The sequence below is a fragment of the Culex pipiens genome, chromosome 3 (genome assembly GCF_016801865.2).
Source record: "Culex pipiens pallens isolate TS chromosome 3, TS_CPP_V2, whole genome shotgun sequence".
Classification (NCBI taxonomy): Eukaryota; Metazoa; Arthropoda; class Insecta; order Diptera; family Culicidae; genus Culex; species Culex pipiens.
Window position 1 is genome coordinate 115,566,135 of NC_068939.1, and position 16,039 is coordinate 115,582,173.

The window sequence follows — 16,039 nt, forward strand, 5'->3', positions numbered from 1 at the left end:
TGAGCAAAAATGTAAATTTATTAGAAAAACCACGCAAATGTTGTTTATTTCGAGGTTTTTAAATAAGCTTTCTGAAAAGTTGAGTTGTTTGAAAAAGTTTGCTCAATGCTTATAACGATAGTAGATTGTACTACCACGGTATACAAACAACAACGGAACCTTCAAATCATTTAGAGGCTTGGTGGTGGAAGTGTTAAATTAAAATCCACTTGGGGGCAGAATGGACCACCCTTATCCTGCCTTATAAAAACAATCAAAAGTTATGAAATTTGGATTAAATGGATTATTTCACTCCTGGTAGCTTCACAAATCACGTTTAATGCAACATTAGTTGATTTTTTAGTTGTTTTGATGATTATTTGTAAAAATAGTGTCTTATTTCAACATTTTAACACTATTTTCAAAAATGTTTGTTTTGGTAAGTGACTATTTTTATTAAACTGGTCTAACTTCATGGAAACTATGTTAGAAAGGTACCTTGAGTCATTTCTAATCTCCCTTCAACGTTGTATTAGACGAAATGGCTTGTTTTCTAAGGTGGCCCATTCTGCCCCACAGGGTGGCCCATTCTGCCCCGCACCCTGGAAAGTTAGTAGAAAAAACTTTTTTTTTAAAGTGGCTCAAAAATAGTTTTAAGCTAAAAAATGTAATCAACCAAGTATATAACATTGAAGGGAACATCCCAAAGCATAAGCCTACTACACTGAATTCATAAGTTTTCATGTTTTTCTATGGTTTTTGGCGCTTTTTACTTAGGCGGGCCATTCTGCCCCCCCTGCCCCTACCAGATTTTATGTGTTTTTCTTAAAAGACACATCAGACTAAACTTAAAAATGTCATAAAGTCAAAATCATCCAAAACTGACATGGGACAATTATGCGTAGAACGGCAGTACATCAAGCTTCTAATTTTTATTCTTTAAAATACAGTCATTATTCTCTTACTATTGATTCTTTAAATAGCATATTCTCTTTTACTGTCTATTGTTTTCAATCTTCACCCTTTTCTTCAAACAAGTGAGGTTCGAGCCCTTACTCAATTTATGGAATGATCAAAGGATTAACACAAATATTACTATTGTAATTTTGCTAATTTTTTTATGAAATGCTTAGGACCAAAAAATGTAACAAAACACCGCGACAAAAGAAATTCAACAGATAAACATGATCCAACACTAGGAAAGATTTCAGTAGAAAACAATACACAGTTAAATAACAGTTAGATTTTGAATTCAAACTAAAAATAACAGTTTTTGCTTTAATGAAAGTTGATAGGCACACTATAAATGGTTAGGCGCTTATACTTACATCAAACCCTACGTAATGTACCACCCCCGGCCGAGTTAAAATGCGTAACCGGAAAAGAAGGTGTGCATGCCTGGCACGAACACTCAAAGCGTGTTCCAGCGTGTTGCTCGTACTGACTCAGAGCAAGGGTGAGATGTAGGTGTAAGGGCAATGCGTGTTCGTAGAGAACCTAGTGCAAAAGATCGGTCAAGGCCCGTTCTTACACTGAAAATTGCGAATTGCAAATAATATGTTTCCGGAGTTATAATTAAAAAAAATGGAAAAAATATAAAAAATTCTTATACCTACTAAATTCCACAAAAACATTTCTACCAAAACAAGTAATTGGACCAATGTCAAAGAAAACAAAGAGCCTATCCTGCTCTTTCCTAATGTAAACACGTGACAGGACGTGAGCAGGATAGACTTTTGTTTTACACTTCGGCATTGACATTGTTTTGCTTGATTTTGCAATTAAAAAAAAACTCAGAAATAAAAAAAAAACTTATAAGCTTTGAAAAAAAAACTAAGATCTGAAAGATTAAAAAACAGAATGTTTTAATTTAAAAATTTAAAATCTTTCACCATTTAAAAGGTGTTTTCTTATTTTTTTCTATTTTTTATTTTTTTATAATTTTGTAATATATTTTCTTTAATTATTTAATTTCAAATTGAAAGATTATAAATTTAAAAAATCAAACATTCAGAATAACTTAAAAAATAAAAATCTTAAAAAATTAATAAAATAAGAATGTTTTAATTTGAAAATTTAAAATCTTTAGATTTTTTATGGTTATTTTTTTATTTTTTATAAGGCCATTGAAAATATTTTTTAAAGTTAATGTCGCCCCCCCACTTCAAAATTGGTTCGAAAAATCAGAGGGCAAACAAATATTTTTTTCAAAAAACTTGAAAATTTCAATGGAAATAGAAGCCTAATCAATTGAAAACAATCTAAAATGCCCTATTCTGATTGATAATCATATTTATTTTTATTTATTTATTTTTTTCAAAATATATTGAACTTTTTATGGAATTCCAATGTACATCACTGCAAAAACTTTTTTTTCTTACAAAAATAAAATTTTGGAAAATTTTGGAAACATATGATAGCAAAACAACTGGACAGATGTGTAATGCATTTTAAAACACTTTTTTCATTCAAATGTTTGTCTGTAATTATTTTTTTTACATTTTTATTTTTTTTACATTTTTATTTTTTTTACATTTTTTTTTTTGGTTTTATTAATTATGTTGAAAGTATTGGAATCTTTGAAATAAATTAAAAATCGTTTACAGAACGAAAAATCAAAGAATCCTACCCACGATCCTACCTTGATATCGAAAATGAATAATATTGCAATATTATTCATTTTCGATATCAATATACCGATATCATGATATCGAGAAGATCGACAACCAGAGAGCCGACTGTATCTCTAAAAAATCAATTCATTTTGATCTTAAAACATATATATTTTATTGTAATTTGTTGATATATTGGGTACGATAACTTGATAGTTAATACTTTTGATCAGGTTAAGGAAGAATTGTTAAAATATTTTTATTAATTTAAAGATTTCTGAATTTTGGTACAGTATAGACACGATTATCCGAAGTTTCGATTATACGAAGCTCGATTATCCGAAGGTTTGTATGGGACTTCGGATCAGGCCTGCAAAATTTTTCCAACCCAGCGTACACATGAAGCAAACCAAAATGTCTGTTCTCTGCTAGCATGTGACTGCAAGCCTACAGTGTCTATTCAACCACTGCCGCCTGACTTGTGCCGGTCGGCTGCTGGAGAATGAGAGACGTGAAAAACGAGCTACACTCACTCAATTCGTGTCATATGACTGACTCGTAAAATCCTCTTTAAACACTAGGTCTATTCCCGTACTTGCAGAATTGCAGAATTTCTGCAGCTTCTGCAGAATTCTGCAGCCAACATAAGTCACTTTTTTGCAGCACGTTCCCGTACTTTTCAGCTCGCTCTCTTCATCTCTCTCTTTTGCAGAAGTTCTGCAAGCCGAGAAGCGGCAAAACTTTTGCCTGGGTAGCGCGTTCCAGTACTTTTTCTGCAATATTGTACACAGTTGAGTGGATTTACTCAAATTGGGTTTTAAAGTTTTTTTTTAATTATTTCAAATTATTAAAAAAAACAATGGTTCACAAAAAAAGTAATTGAAAGAAGTGTACCTCTATAACGGGTATATTATTTTTTATGCAGTACAAAAATTTTCAAAAAAATCAAGGATGTATTATTTATTAAGAAATAAGAAATTAATTATGCTTTGGTAGAAATTAATATTAGAAACAACTATTTTATTTTACATTAGGTAACAATTTAAGAAATGAGAGTGGCAGGTACGTTTAATGCATATGATTTAAAAAAAGACAAACAAAGGTTTTATAAAGAAGGGACCAAAAAACATGTTTTAATTGCAAAATTTTTGAAACACTTAAATTAGGAAATCTGGAAATTAAGAAATCCATTATATATATTTTCATATAAAAAAAACTAATATTTTCAAATTGAGAAACTTTAAAAAAACATAAATCCACGCATAAATCAGATATTTGAGAAATTTAAAAAAATATATATATCTAATCTAATCTAATCTAATCTAACCCTAGCGCAGCCAGTCTTTCGAGGGCATCCTGGAAAATGCCTTAGGTTGATTAACGCCTAGCATCCTCTTGTCATTATTAACAATTGCAGTGCCCCAATGCAATAAATTGCTTTGAAACATCACAAAAGTTAAAGCGGCCAGGCCAACTGCGTAAAGTTAACCGCAAAGATGATTCGTTGAATTGGATTGAGTTTGAGCACGAATGTTCAAACAACAACACATTTCTGAATCTACAGGGGAGGAAGAAACGTGGGGATCCCCCGCTCACGTTCCTGTTTGTTATAGCAATAAATCGTTGGGAGCACCATGCTAAGAAGTTTTGGTGCTCCGGGACCCTCTGGGATGGGACATCGTATTTCCACAAATGCCCTGGACACTACTTGCCGTGGTTATAGCGCCACAACTCGCTCACTGTTGATATAAAAAGGAACATGAGTAATTTTAATCAAAACATGGTTAAGCTAGGTGTGCTTTGATGTACTTGACATTGTAGATTAAAACTTAAATTAATTAGACAAAATTCAGTAGTGCAGATTTCAGTAAATTTAACTAAATTCAGTAATGAGAAATTGGTGTGTATGTTACACCAAGAAATATCAAAATTATTTAAATAAATTAATTAATTAAAACTCACCTTTTAATCAAACCGTTCAACGCACGAACACACGCGCATCAACGGGAACGGACTTACCTGAAAAACACCTACTCTTTAAAAGAGCCTCTCCTGTTTGAGCTTATTCATACTCGGCGGATACGCCGCTCCCTACACCATCAAGAAGGCAGCAGCACCTTCGTCGTCGCCCTGTGGTGTGCGTGTGTGTCACACCGCCACAGCCCGCCTTCTGCTCCAGTCACAGCGGTCCCCAATCCGCCAAGCAGGGGATACCGCGACCGGCCGACGACAAGAGCGACGTCTGGAAAACACTCTCCCGAGCCACCCGACGGCCATCAGACAAACTGCACTCTCTGCCGCGTACTGACCTGCTATACGCTCTAAAAAGCAACTTTCGCTGTCACTGAGCTTGCTGCAACACCATCTTCACCATACACAAGACCCTCTTCGCTCAAAATACACAACACAACCCCAGATCGCTTGTACATTCTTCAAAAAAGTCGTATTTAAAATCCCAACCATCAACTCACAAACAGAGGATTTACAGAGCGAAGGATTAGTGATCGCACACTTCGAAAGAAAAACGTAAACATGGTCACGTCAATCAGGCAGTAGGCTGCGAATTCACGTCCCCCCGCAACAGAACACACACACCACTCCAGAAACGATTTTGTGTAACACAGTGGTAAAGGTCGGATGGCTTGCTTTACTCCAACACACACACACATTGAAACTTTTTCTCTTGCTGCTGCTGCTCCAGAATCAAGCTGCCATCTTGAACGCGTTTGGCAATTCAATTAATTTTCGCTGATATCATCCAATTTTCGCGGAAAATTGGCAAAACTTCACCTTTCCCACAGGCTATGAACACACCCGCGACGATTAGAACACTTTTCGTGGCAATCACTTTTACATTGCACCGAAAAAACGCATTTTAAATCGCGAAGCTTTTAAGCCGTCCGAACTACGCCAACAGTAGAGGCTCTCCCCGAAATTTAAAAAAATATATATATCAGAAAAAAACACGAAAAAAATCACAAATTAAAAGCCCTAAAAATTCAAATAATGTTTAACTAAATATTCCATAATGTTTAAAATTTCAAAAGAATCTTAATTTTGAAAATTCAAAATAAAAAAAAATAAAGGTTGAAAAAAAATCGAAATAAATAAAACTAAAGTTTGAATATTTCTAGAGTAAATTTTCAAAAGGTCCTATGCGACAAAAGTAAACAAACTGAGTTATTTATTGCATGAAATTCTGCAAGCCGAAAACAACACTTTCCGCTGATCCAATTTATTAAAAGCCTTTTATTTTTTCAGTTATTGATAAAATACAAAACAACCTAAAACGATTCTCAATAAATTCTACACCAAATAATTATAGGTCGTTTTACCACGTGGGAGTCCTATGTGCATTTGGGTCAAACGTGCACATAGAACCTTAGCAATTCAACTTATGATCCATTTATATCATTTTTCAATTATCATGCATATACGCTCATATCAAAATTACCAAGGTGCATGATTTTTATTTAATTTGTTAAGTCGTTTTTTATGAAACTCTGAAACAAAAATATTTTGCAATCTTCATGTTTGTACAGTCCTTGCGCAACGTGTAGTCATCAGCTGATCGATAATATGAAATGTTTCAATGATTGCAGTTCGAGAGAGAGAAACCGTTAGGAGAGAACATCGACCAATCAGCGCTCTCGTACGCATCTGTCAGATAGGTTCATGGAAAATCATCCTATCCGACAAGGTAAACAATCTTTCACATAGGAATTTTCATGTTTGCGGCTTTTCAGTTGTTTACATTTGCTTTTTTGGTTTTAAAAGTGCTTTAATCTTAACATAAGCCGAATACTTGTGTCCAGGTAAGTTTTTCCTAGAAAATAATGTGATGACTGTGTTTTGGCAGCTAATAATTAAATTTAAAAAAGTGTTTCTTGCGTTTAATTTCATATTTCATTCCAGATGTGTGGCGCCCGGGATGAAACGGCATCGTGCGAAAGGACGCCGTAGGGACGAGGATTCGCCGAAGGCCATCCTGAACCGGCTGACCGGTCACGTCCCGTGTGCGGCCAACGGGTACGCCTCGCTGGCCAGCGTCGACTCCATGAAGGACTTTGTGGTCCAGCTGGCGCGACTGTCGCCCTCGCGAAGCTACATCGTCGTGCTGGAGAACGCCGAACGGGTGCGCGACATGGACCACAACGTGCTGCCAATGTTGCTGCGACTGCCGGAGGTAACCGGGCTGAACGTGTGCGTGGTGCTCGTGTGGGATTTGCCGTTTGAAAAGTACTTTGTCAGGACGGGGCTCGCGCCGGTAGTGAAGCTGTTTGTGGCCGAGTACAGCAAGAAGGACATTCTGGTGATTCTGATGAACGATTTCGAGGCGGTGCGGGAGCAATTAAGGATTGAGTTGGAGTAAGGGTTATTTTGGATGTTTTTGGGCGATTTGTGATACTGATTGGTTGTACTTTTTAGGTCCTACGGAGGAGGAAATTGATAAACGTCTGAAGATTGTGGAGATGCTGACGCCCGATTTCTTCGAAAACTACCTCAACATCTTCCTGAACGTGTTCTTCAAGGTGTGTCGCGACTTGAAGGAGCTGCAGCTGGTTGCGCTCGAGTGCTTCCACAAGTACTGCGAACCGATGCTGGACGGGACGATTGCCGCGGACGACGTGACCCGGCTTTGGTGGAATATTTCTAAAACCATGAAACTTGCCCTCGGGACAATCTTCATGCGCATGGGGAACGTCAACCAGGAGATGCTACGTCCCATCACCGTCGACGGCCAGACTTCTTCGGAATCCGTCGAGTAGATGCAAACGATGAAGCGGCTGGCGCAAAACCTGGAACTGCCCTTCTACGCCAAGTTCTTGCTGATTGCGGCGTACCTCGCGAGTCACAACCCTGCCAAGGAGGACAAACGACTGTTTATGAAATATCACGGCAAGCAGTAGAAGCGCCTCCAGTCGGTCAACGCAAAGGCCAAGGTGTCGGAGAAGATGGCCACCCAGCTGGGACCGAAGGCGTTCACCATCGACCGGCTGTTGGCCATCTTTTACGCCATTCTGGACGAGAAGGTCGGCCTGACGTGCAACTTGCTGGCGCAAATCTCAACGCTTATTCATCTCAAGTTCCTGAACTTTGCCTCCGGCGAGGGAACCGCCATGGATGGCAGTGCGCGACTTCAGTGCACCGTACGAATGACCTTTATCGTGCACATCGGCAAGATGGTCGGCTTTAACGTGAGACAATACCTGTGCGATTTTTTTTAAGCTTGCGCTTGCGTGTGTTTGTATTTATTAAACTCAACTTGTTACTATTTTCAATAAATATTGCGGTAAATCCGAGATGTGCATCATTTCGCTGAGGGTGGTGTCGCGGGACCGCAGCTGAAAGAGGCCATTCTGGAGACACTGGTCGCGCAGCAGCAGGCAGTACGGGACGGCTATCGAGTCGAGGTGGTGCAGCTGTTTGGCCAGGGAACGACCGCCGTTACGCTTGGAGCAGTCGAGCACGGGAAGGTTCGCTTTGCGCAGCACGTTGCACAGGTGTTTGGCCAGGTCACGCAACTCCGGCATCAGGGCGGGGTCTGGAAAGCGAGAAAGACAGTTACAACTCAAATCAGAAATAAGAACGCAGTACTTACTGTCGGAAAGACACACGATGCCACACTTGAACGGCGTCAGCTTGCGGTGAATCCTCACGCTTGCATCGCCGCCACTTTCAAACGCATCCAACACGATCTGCAGCGTGGCCACTTCAACGCACTGACGCAGCCGCAGCATACTGGGCCGAATCCTTTTACTGCTGGTTCGGCCCACCTTGATTCGAAAGTCCCCCAGGTCTTCCTCGAGGGCGGCGGCGTCCGTCGGAAAGAGTTCCAGCTGTTCTAGCGTGAGTTCCTCTCCGCCAAGGCGACTCTTGATGGCGACGGATTAAACGCGCGTGTCCGCGTCCTGGCGGGGGTCCGAAATGAAGAACCGGCCCGGATCGCACACGTACCGCATCCACCAAATCTTGCGCTGACGTTGGACCTAGTACATGAACTCGCTGGAGGTCGACGGGTTGATCATGTATCGGCAGGAGAGCGTGTGACCTTGGTCCAGATTAAGGGTCAAGGAATCATTCAAGGGAACCTTCCCGTTCGCAAATCGCTCCTCAATAAATCCTTTCTCAATAATTATTGATTCTATGTTCCCAAATCTGTTTCTTTTTCTGTTTTATTTAGTAACTACCGAAATAAAAATTTTACATCTTTTTAAACTAACAATACCAAATTTGGCAAAAAAAATGTTGGTCAAAACTTAACACTTAATCTTCTTCGGGCGGAACCACCGGAGCTGGAACGCTTACGATGCCGCAGACAGTCCTCCGTAACACTCGCGAACGATTCTCGCCGGCTAATGCTCCACTGTGCGGATACCGATCCGAGGACGACGAAGAGTGGGACAGCCTTCGGTGGCGTTCCTTGCGGTGGTGCTTCGAGGACAGCGCACTCGACGATTTACCCGACGAAGATCTGTGCTTGTACCGATGACGGTCCTTTTCCCTGGATCGCGGATCGAGTGCCGATTCTGGCCTTTATTCTCGTACCACTCGCCATTCGACCGGTGCTTGTCCTTCTTACTACTGCTGCTACTTCCATCACTACTGACGACGAGTGAGTCTCATTTGACTGCCACAGCGAACCGCCTTCAGGACACCTAAAACCAAAATTCCTAATTAACTCGAAACTCGAATCACGCAATCCAACAAATTCAACTTACCAGCGACAGCCAAGTGGTTGCTTGCTCATTTTCTTTTTACACTCCTGCAGTCCCCAGCTCGTCTTCTCGTTCCGGCCAGCACCTGAACTCTAATTAATCACTCTGCAACAAGAATCTAGCCCCACATTGGAAAATAATCTAAAAAAAACATTCAAAAGCTTGAAAACTATTCAAAGTTCTATCCGCACCCAGGCAAAGAATGTTTACATTGCCGTATAGGTTGATTTGTCAGCACCTATCTGACAGATGCAGACGAGAGCGCTGATTGGTTGTTTTTTCTGTCCTAACGGTTTCTCTCTTTCGCACTGGAAGCATTGAAACATTTCATGCTATCAATCAGCTGTTACCTACACGTTGCGTGAGGATTGGGTGATCATATTATTTGAAAAAAGTTGTTATTTTTAAATCAGGATTTAAATTTAATCTTGAAAAGTCCAATGTGCAATACTACACGAGTTTGGTCCAATGTGTTAAGTCCTATGTGCAAAATTTGACCTATAAAACGTGTCCTATGTGCACTCATAGGTCGTATGAAACAAATTGCTTCAGAAATCAGTTTAAACTAGACTTTTGATTATTCCTGTTAAATACACTTAAAAAGCATCATGCTAGGTCCATTTGGGCGTTTTTAGAATTAAAAAATACTCAACCGTGTTTAAATGGGATTTAAAAATGTTCAACAAAACTTCGACGTGAAATTTCTCAGAATGAGGATTTTGCAGATAGGACCTTTTGAAAATTTACTCTAGATTTATGAGTTCAGAACACCAAAAATTCAAAAGCTACAGTTAAAAATAATAAGATAGAAAATTAAGGAAATTATAATTTCAAATATAAGTAAAATTAAAAAAAACTCTGTTAATCAAAAATTTTAAATTTCCAGTTTAAATTTCCAATCTCTAGATCCTCTAAATTTAAGTTTCTAACCTAAAATATGACTCCAAAAAATTTATGTATTTCATGATTCAAGATGGGGAAGAATTAAAGAATTTTGGAACTTAAGAATTTAATAATTTGAGATTTTAGAAATTTTTTGGATTTTCAGAATTTTCAGAATTTTAATTTCGACAAAATTACATCATTTTTTTTTGTTCATATAAGAATACAAATTGGTAGCACCGTTAAGGTACAATTTATTATTTGCCAATTAAAGTTACCTACAAGTTTACCTATTATTTCAACATACATATTTAGTATATTCAAAATCAATTTAAGATCAAAAAATATTCCTAAACAAATATTTATTTGAAATTATTAAACTCAAAAGATATGTGTCTTTTAAAAGTAAAAAAAAAGGTTTTTATAGTACATTTTTTTTTGTTGAGGTACTAGCCGTGCTGTAATACTATGGCTTAAGTTATCATTTTTTAGGTAAAAATAATTACACTAAAAAATCGCTTTATCATTTACATGAATGAACTAAACCTGAAATCGTTAACATAAAAAAATCGTTCTCAATAAAACCAGACATAAAAAAACCACCCCAAAATCAACTAAACTAAAGTGCTTGATTTCACCCAACTTGCAAATTTTATGTAAGTGTGTACTCAATATCCATCACACCAAATTGCAGTAACTTTTCAACAAGAAAGAGAAGAGAGAGCTTGCAGAAAAGTACGGGAACGGTTTTGCTGCAACTTCTACCTCTCTCACTGCAGAAGTTCTGCCTGAGAGAAAAGTCACTTTTGTTGCAGAAAAGTACGGGAACGCTCTGCTGCCGATTTCGTGCAGAATTGCAGAATTCTGCAGTACGGGAATAGACCTACTATTTTGACTATTTTCAAACAGTTGAATGGTTGTAGACTGTGCAAAACACTTAAAACAACCATAACTTATATTCAAAATAACATTTCCACGCATAAATACGAACTTTTTGTGTAAAAACTTGTTTCTTTATGTGTGTGCGTGCAACGTCGAATGAGCGTTGGTCGACTGCACCCTTACTAAAAATCATGATTTTTTGAGTTTCAAATCCCACTTTTCATACAAATTTTTCAGTTCAACCCATATAACCATTTTTATGGTTGTAGTACCTGAACTCAAAAAATCGTATGAAAAGTAGGATTTGGAACTCAAAAAATCATGATTTTTTGTAAGGGTGTACTGCCTCGCATTGCAGCTGCTCAATGAGCTAGGACACTCACGACTGCGCCGGGTTTGTTTATGTCACGGTTTTGCGGTTCAGTGAATGGAACTCAAAAATTCGTGTCAGCGTCGCCGATTTTCGAGTCATGACCCCTGACATTTTCAGCACTGCTTCGGATAATGGAATCACGAACAAAATTTTAACTTTCATCAAGTTTAGTATGTACACTGAGGAAAAAGCTAGGGGTTAATCACTTCGAGTATACTGCATACGCGTATCATACGCACATAATATTATCATTGTCTGCATACCGTTTTGACGATATAGACCCCATATTCGTCGTATTTGAGGTCATATCTACCCAAATATCAGCGTGAATATCATACGCGCATAATACTCGCGCAGTATAACTTGGCTGCATACCGTATCGACTCCAATATTGGCTTCATATTGGTGCAATATCAGAAGTGAATTGCCCTTTGGGAAAAAGAATGTAAGATTTTCATAAGACTACATCTTATGTGCTGCCTGATTTGAGTATCCACTAGGCTCTCGCGATTTTCATAGACAATCTTATGACCGTCACTATAAATTCATATGGTTATAACTAAACTTTACTTATGTATTTGGTCCACTGTTGATAGACTATGGACTTCATAAGAAATTCTTATGGAATTCATCTGTAATTTTTCAATGGTTTTCGCGTATGATGCTAGTGTGAAATTTTTTGACATTTCAAGATGGCGAAAGGACGGATCGAGAAGACAATTTTAAACGCTAGCTACTCCAAATCGCCCCGTAGTTCGTTCCGGTAACTACTTCACAAAGCTGCCGCCGCCGCTATGAGTTTTACCGCGACCTTCAAGACAGGTAAGTTCTGTGGCGGGTGTTTCGTGGGTTTTGGTTCCTGGTTGAATATTTTGTTTTGGTATTTTGAGTAATATCAATGGCCGTTGGTTCCACCGGCGGCCCTACCCAGCATCCTCCAGAAGGATCCGGAGAATAGCATCGGTGAGGACAGTTCCGAGCAGCGGTCGAAGGTTTAAGTTTGATTGACGCGGTCATGCCGAAGGTGGTGGCCATCCGGCAGAACATGCCGAATCACCAGCAAAAGACGATTAAACCGGAGGCTGCGTAAACCAACGGGACGACGAGCAGCGGAAGGAAATGAAGTTTTGGTTATATTACGATAATTCAAAAATATATACGTTCAAAATTTAAATAAATTTTTGTTTTCATTCAATTAAAAATAAGAAAAAATGGGTATAAAAAACAATGGTTTTTAATATAATCTCCATGAGCATTGCCATATAATCTGTACATAATTTCATCTATGAATGTCATAAGATAACTCAATGGAAATCTTAATTGACGGCTTTGTCAAATTTCCCCTTCCAGCCAAAAGAAAATCTTATGACATCCGAATAAAATCCTGATGTCGAAAGGTCATAAGACGTTCTTATGGATTTTGCCAGTACTTTTTTCTGAGTGATAGTAAAACAAGAACATGGCAGTCTTACCCCCACCTCCCCTAAAGGAATGACTTGACTCGGGTTCAGGGTTTAATAAAGGTTACAGAATCTATATGGCCCTCCCATAAAATAATGAAAAAAGTTCAAATGAATTCGTGATTCTAGGGACCTTCTAGTGTATGACTCCAAAAAATGCATAAAATAATTTGGTCGGATGTAATTTCATTTGCGTACAATATCTTTATTGATAAAATTACATTTTCATCTTCTTCTCCGGTGGCGGTTTCATATCGCTTCCGGCCTCCTCCTTAACACCTTGCATGAGCAAACTTCCGCCCATATCGTTCGATCCGTGCTCGCCGGGCTCCTGCTTAATGCTGGCCACCTCCGATCCATGGTCGCCACCTTCACCACCGCTGTTGTTGTTGGCAGCCGACGAACCGTTCTGATTCTGCTGCTGCCCGGATCCATGCTGGTAGGCCTGCGGAATCGGCAGCGGAAACTTTCGCAGCAGATCGCCCAGCAACATGTCCACCCGTTGCCGCTGGAACAGCGAACTCGGTTCCTCCTTGGCGGCCACCTCCTTGCCCTTGTCGGTTTTGTTGTTTTCGGCGACTTTGGAGGGGGAATTAAATTTTGAAAGTTGACAAATTTAAATATGAAGGATGAAACTTACTCGCTTTGTTGGAGGAAAAGTCCCACGAATAACCCTTGCTGGGGTGATACCTTGCGAACGAGCTGGACTCTTCGAACGCACTCTGCAGATGGTGCACGGTGGACAACATCCGCGAGTTGAACACGCTGGCCAGATCCGGCGCCTGATAGACGGTTCCCGCGATGATGTAGTAGTCCGCCAGCGGAGTCGCTTCCGTCGGCGTGTGCCGGTGCTGCTTGCGGATTACGTACAGAATCGGATCTTGCACGTGCAGCAGGATGTACTCGACGCCGGTCATGTTACTGTAACAAGGGGAGGGTGGAACAAAAGGTCAGCACTTGGCTCGCCACCAAATCACAAGGCTTACTTGAGCAAGTCCAGCGTTTGGCGCTGCATCCGGACGATCTCGTTGTTGCAGGTACGGTCGTAGAACGGGTTCGACTTTTCCGAAAAGTACTCCATCACGTTGGCCGGGTTCAGAATCGGGATCCAGTTGGAGTCGTGCCAGGAGATCCACAGCGGGTTGTCCTGCGGCATTGGGCCTAATCTTCCTGGCATCATCGGCGACGGCAGCAGCAGCGATTGCGGGTTTTTGGCCAGGCAGCACAGAAATTTAATAACAAAATCGGACTCCTGTCCACAAACGAAGGAGCTTCCAAAGTTTGTTGATGTCAACAAAACTGTGAACACGATTATCGAAAAAAGACTCGAAATGCTAAATTTAGATTTGACCGGATGCAAAGCAATTTAGCGTACGAAAAGAAATCATAACTCGAGTTTGAGCAAGTGTGTAGTGCAAAATTAAACGTGCCAGTTCAGATGAAAGTGTAATATCATTCAAAGTGTGAAATGTGACCACCTATAATGTTTACATCTATTTGTTCAAGAAGGTCCTGCTGAACATCCCCGAATCCTGCCGCAACGATGTCCTCGCGCCACTTCGACAATCCGTTTGAGGATTACGATGCTTCAAAGCACGGTGGAACCGACGAAACAACCCTGCTCGATAAGCCGCTCATCCTGAAGCTGGTCAAGGACTACGTCGAAAGGATACTCGCCGGAAGTGGCAAAAGTGACTACAAGCTGCGCGCGGATCTGTACGTCGGAGAAGCCGGTGAGTTGAGCTCAGGTGAAGCCTTAGAAATTTTCTTACTATTTTAAAATTCCTTCCAGGAATCGCCTACATGTTCGAGAAGCTGAGTCGCTCAACGCAGTTGAAGGACCTGTTTCCGTGTCTAGAGCACGCGCACCACTTTATTCAACGCGCCAAGGAAATCGCCGCCGCTTCCAGCAAGAGCAGCAGAACTTCCCGGGTGGCCTTCCTGTGCGGGAACGCGGGAGTTGCCGCCGTTTCCGCGGTCATTGCGCACGACCTGGGCGAGCAGGACGAAGCGGATCGAGAGCTGCACCGGTTTCGCGAGGGTTACTCGGTGGCCGTGTCCGGTGGTTACGACGCGGACGAGATTTTGGTTGGCCGCGCTGGGTACCTGAGTGGGGCGTTCTGGTTGAACCAGGTTCTGCCGGCGAAGCCGATCAAGCGCGCGGAGATTGAAGCTGTTTGTACGGTTTTGTTGAAACGTGGCCGGGAGTACGCCAAGGTTAGGCGGTGCGCCGTTCCGCTGATGTACGAGTACCACGAGAGTGACTATTTGGGGGCCGCTCACGGGTTGTGCTCGATTCTTCACATGCTGCTGGAGTCGCCGTGGTTCGGTGAAGGATCGGGCGCTTCTGAGACGAAGTTGGCCGACATTCGCGGATCCGTTGAGGCGTTCCTCCAGATTCAGGACGAGGATGGCAATTTCCCTACGCGACTGGTTGGTTCCGATAAAAAGTTGATCCACTGGTGCCACGGATGTTCCGGAGCGATCTACTTGCTGGCCAAGGCTTATCTGGTGTTCAAGGAGGAGAAGTACCTCGCCGGTTGTCGCAAGTGTGCCGATTCGATCTGGCGCCACGGTTTGCTGTACAAGGGCCCGGGCATTTGCCACGGAGTTGCCGGCAACGGATATGCCTTCCTGCTGATGTATCGATTGACCGGGGAGAAGCGCTACCTGTACCGTGCGGGGAGGTTTGCGGAATTTTTAAGTGCCGGATGTTTCGTCGCAAATGCTCGCACGCCGGATCGTCCCTTCAGCTTGTACGAAGGACTCGCTGGAACGGTTTGCTTTCTCGCGGACCTGCTGGAACCCAGCCAAGCTTCGTTCCCATTTATGGACGTGTTTGGTGTGAAATACGCCGGCAATGAGTAAAAATAGAACAATTATCTCTCACTCCAAAATTGCATCTCTCGTACGTAGTCAATTAAAATGTTTCGAAATATCCGGCTGGCCGGTACACCTGTTGTTGGCGCATGTGCCCTAGCCCGGCTTCAATTATGCTGTAGCTGTTTGGTAAACAAATCTTGCTAGTGTTCGTTCGAGGAACGCCACACCCACAATTACACGCTGCATGTGCAGGTAGAGAGCAACAAAATCGATCCACGCTGCACTCTCCTCTAATTGCTCACAGCGGAA

The 16,039-nt window shown here is 41.1% G+C and overlaps 3 protein-coding genes and 1 pseudogene across 3 annotated transcripts; 2 read left to right on the forward strand and 2 right to left on the reverse strand.

Moving 5' to 3' along the window:
- The first annotated feature begins 5,727 nt into the window (after positions 1 to 5,727).
- LOC120419359 (origin recognition complex subunit 5-like) lies at positions 5,728 to 7,819 on the forward strand (annotated as a pseudogene).
- A 33-nt stretch (positions 7,820 to 7,852) lies between these two features.
- Positions 7,853 to 9,342, reverse strand: LOC120419358 (DNA polymerase subunit gamma-2, mitochondrial). The gene is given in 4 exon segments (XM_039582028.2): positions 7,853 to 8,136; positions 8,194 to 8,762; positions 8,971 to 9,096; positions 9,314 to 9,342. Coding segments are annotated over 4 exon segments (1,008 nt in total).
- Positions 9,343 to 13,073: 3,731 nt separating this feature from the next.
- On the reverse strand, positions 13,074 to 14,198 carry LOC120419338 (mediator of RNA polymerase II transcription subunit 6). The gene is made up of 3 exons (XM_039582010.2): positions 13,894 to 14,198; positions 13,548 to 13,828; positions 13,074 to 13,486 (listed from the first exon to the last, which is right to left on the reverse strand). The coding sequence occupies exons 1-3, from the start codon at positions 14,085 to 14,087 to the stop codon at positions 13,125 to 13,127; spliced, it is 837 nt and encodes a 278-aa protein (XP_039437944.1). The 5' UTR covers positions 14,088 to 14,198; the 3' UTR covers positions 13,074 to 13,124.
- A 179-nt stretch (positions 14,199 to 14,377) lies between these two features.
- On the forward strand, positions 14,378 to 15,782 carry LOC120419336 (lanC-like protein 3 homolog). Its single transcript, XM_039582007.2, has 2 exons — positions 14,378 to 14,640; positions 14,700 to 15,782. The coding sequence occupies exons 1-2, from the start codon at positions 14,451 to 14,453 to the stop codon at positions 15,773 to 15,775; spliced, it is 1,266 nt and encodes a 421-aa protein (XP_039437941.1). The 5' UTR covers positions 14,378 to 14,450; the 3' UTR covers positions 15,776 to 15,782.
- The last annotated feature ends 257 nt before the right edge of the window (positions 15,783 to 16,039 follow it).

Bases quoted from the DNA above. Each gene is read 5' to 3' on its own strand.
- LOC120419338 (XM_039582010.2), bottom strand. From the start codon at position 14,087: ATGATGCCAGGAAGATTAGGCCCAATGCCGCAGGACAACCCGCTGTGG. The intron at 13,829-13,893 runs GTAAGCCTTGTG...CCCTTGTTACAG, and splicing joins CAAACGCTGGACTTGCTCAA to TAACATGACCGGCGTCGAGT. The intron at 13,487-13,547 runs GTAAGTTTCATC...CCCCCTCCAAAG, and splicing joins CTTTTCCTCCAACAAAGCGA to TCGCCGAAAACAACAAAACC.
- LOC120419336 (XM_039582007.2), top strand. From the start codon at position 14,451: ATGTCCTCGCGCCACTTCGACAATCCGTTTGAGGATTACGATGCTTCA. The intron at 14,641-14,699 runs GTGAGTTGAGCT...AATTCCTTCCAG, and splicing joins TCTGTACGTCGGAGAAGCCG to GAATCGCCTACATGTTCGAG.